This window comes from Phaethon lepturus, unplaced genomic scaffold (genome assembly GCF_000687285.1).
Source record: "Phaethon lepturus isolate BGI_N335 unplaced genomic scaffold, ASM68728v1 scaffold9811, whole genome shotgun sequence".
Classification (NCBI taxonomy): domain Eukaryota; kingdom Metazoa; phylum Chordata; class Aves; order Phaethontiformes; family Phaethontidae; genus Phaethon; species Phaethon lepturus.
The window spans coordinates 94311-96845 of NW_010519840.1; the positions used below are offsets into that span (position 1 = coordinate 94311).

The following is a 2535-nucleotide window of genomic DNA, read 5'->3' on the forward strand; positions in this document are numbered from 1 at the left end:
GTGTCAATGTTACATAACAAAGTAAAGCAGGCTTTTGTATTTAAGAGATCTTGAATGTAAAATGCTAAGCATGTATATTTTAATTGTATAAAACTTTTTTTAGCAGTAACATTTTGCTTGTTGGTTTCTTTTTAAACAAACTAAATACAACAGTAGTTTTCAGCATGGACCAAAAAAAGGTTAAGTATATTGATGGGTGACTGTGCTGTGCTACTCCTGTCAAAACCCACTCAAGTGAGCACTGAAGATACAGACTACAGTTACAGGTTTGGGTGACTTTCACACTAAATTGATGCTGGGGGAGGTAGAGGTTAAATACTACTGTTCGTTTATTCCAGAGGTGGCAGCATCTGAGAGGAAAGAGGTTTTCTTGGGCAAAGTTTTACCCCTTCAGGCAACAACATACACAGCTCTTGCTGAGGAGTTTTTGTTCTCTCAGGGCAAACAAACATGAACAAATGCCTTTTCTTACTGGTGAACTTTACAAACGAAAAAACAAGTTATTGTTTTTTGCCCAAGGTCCTGGAGCCCGCCCCATGTGTACCTCGATTTGGAGGACACCTAAAGGCATATATCCAGAGGAAACGGAATACCGCAGCACTGGTGTTCCTAGGAGTGACTTCATCCATCCACAGACTTGGAGCTGTGGCTCACAGGACAGCGAGCAGCTTACCTGTTTTCTGAAAGCTAAGGAAACAAAAGTAATTTTTGGCATATGTATCTCTCTCAGCAATACAAACCAAAGGCTGGATGGATAAAAAAGTAATTTAATAAGCCTTTCTCTCAAGAGATTCTTAATGGCCAGACCTACTACTTAAAGGAGCAGCTCATTCAGAAAAGCATCAAATAACTTCAATTAGACATTCAGTCCATAGGGACAAGGCAAGGTTTTCTTTCTCTTCATCCGAGATAAGATTGAGCTCTTTAACGTAAAGAGTGCTGCTGCTCCAAATCTGCTTCAGGGCATCCAAGTATGACAGAGGAAACCGCAGTCCATGAGCCTGCTGGGGAGAAAAAAATAATTTAAAAAAGTAATTCCTTCAGCCAAGTGCAGTGTCCTTTATTACACCATAGTGTGAGGATACTGATCAGCAAGTGCATGCTTCTTTCCCATACCACACTGGGAACTTGTAAGAGTATCACCCTGCCAACTTTCTTACTAGACAAATAACTGAACTCTCTTACATGTTCTAGCACAGTTTATGAGGTAGGGAGGCTTAAGGTGCATGGCTTCCTCATGTGGTTTCCACAGTGAAGAATGAAATAACTTCTAATTTTTTGCTCTTGCCTACCCATTATTTTTGGAAGGTCATATAAGTTTCTATCTGGCACATGCAGTCTTTGGGCATAGCTTGTGTGTTTGTGCAGATGTATATTCAAGTGTTTCAGGTCACAGGCCTAAGATAAGATAGATAGAGCAGCTCATCTTACTATCATAAAGTGGAACAAAAAGCTGCAGAGCTTACAGCCACTCCTCAGGAGTGTTTATGATTTGAGCGAAAGCATACTGTACATACCCCAAGCAAGAATGGAGAAGAACCATCTGCAGCCTTATTAACAGCATAAAAGTTCTCTCCTTACAGTTCAGTAAAAGAGTTCGTTAACCCTTTACTCACAATACAGAGCCCTCCCACCCTAAAATGAACACCCTGATCTTGCAGTATGTTCCAGTGGATACAGAATTTCACGTGGGTTCAAAGTAGCATAAACATGATGCGTAAAGACACAGTGATCCCTGCTACTACTGACCACATGCCTCAATGAAGGATCTGCTGAAGGACACACAAGAGAGAGACTCTTTAGCCACTTCAGTAGCTTTGCTACCTCAGACATAAGGCATGCACAAGAGAACTCCTGTTAACATCTCAAACATTAATTAAGCATGAGATTACATTACTTGGGTCTACTATTAACTACCTCAGTGTTGTAGCCTCAGCTCATCTCCATACATAGGGGAGGGGCAGAAATGCTGTGGGTGCTGAGGAATAACACCAGAACCCAGCTGCTACCCTCTCACTCAAGCTCATCTAACACAGCAAACCCCAACATGGCAATGTAGCTTTTGTTGTGCGTTTGTGTTGTCAGTGGGAACAAACCTGTGCTGTGCCTTCCTCACTAGCAGTATCATCTTCTGTCCCCATCATGTGAGATTCTCTTCTGTTCTTTAAAGAATGATACACATAAACCATCTCTCTGCGAATTTCATCCTAAACGACAGCACGGAGAAAACAGTTACATATGATCCACACCCTCAAATTCATCGCACTCAAGTGACAATGTTAGCTGCTTAATTCTGGAGTCCACTGTTAAATCAGTGAAAGCAAAGCAATTCACCTTCTTAACTGAATGATCCAACAGCCCCCCCCCCTACAGAAATGAGGGAGTCTCCAAAACATACTTGAAAATTTATTTACAACCTATAATCTTCTGCCTTAATACTGCCTGTACTAGGCTCACAGGACTGACGCTGTATAGAAAACATGCCATTTAAAGGTGCACCTCCTAGAAAGTCTTCATGAAAGAGTGTGCATCAAA

At 41.3% G+C, this 2535-nt stretch overlaps 1 protein-coding gene across 3 annotated transcripts in view; it reads right to left on the reverse strand.

Annotated features, from left to right (window-relative positions):
* Positions 1-747: 747 nt before the first annotated feature.
* MINA (MYC induced nuclear antigen) overlaps positions 748-2535 on the reverse strand; it is a 14064-nt gene continuing 12276 nt past the window's right edge. For 2 of the 3 annotated variants that reach the window (XM_010297176.1, XM_010297177.1), the window contains 2 exons: positions 2121-2207; positions 843-1004 (listed from right to left, as the gene is read on the reverse strand). In XM_010297176.1, the coding sequence (XP_010295478.1) occupies positions 843-1004; positions 2121-2207 (249 nt within the window). Of the gene's footprint in view, positions 1005-2096; positions 2208-2535 lie in introns of all 3 variants that reach the window. The other variant, XM_010297175.1, reaches the window with a different exon arrangement.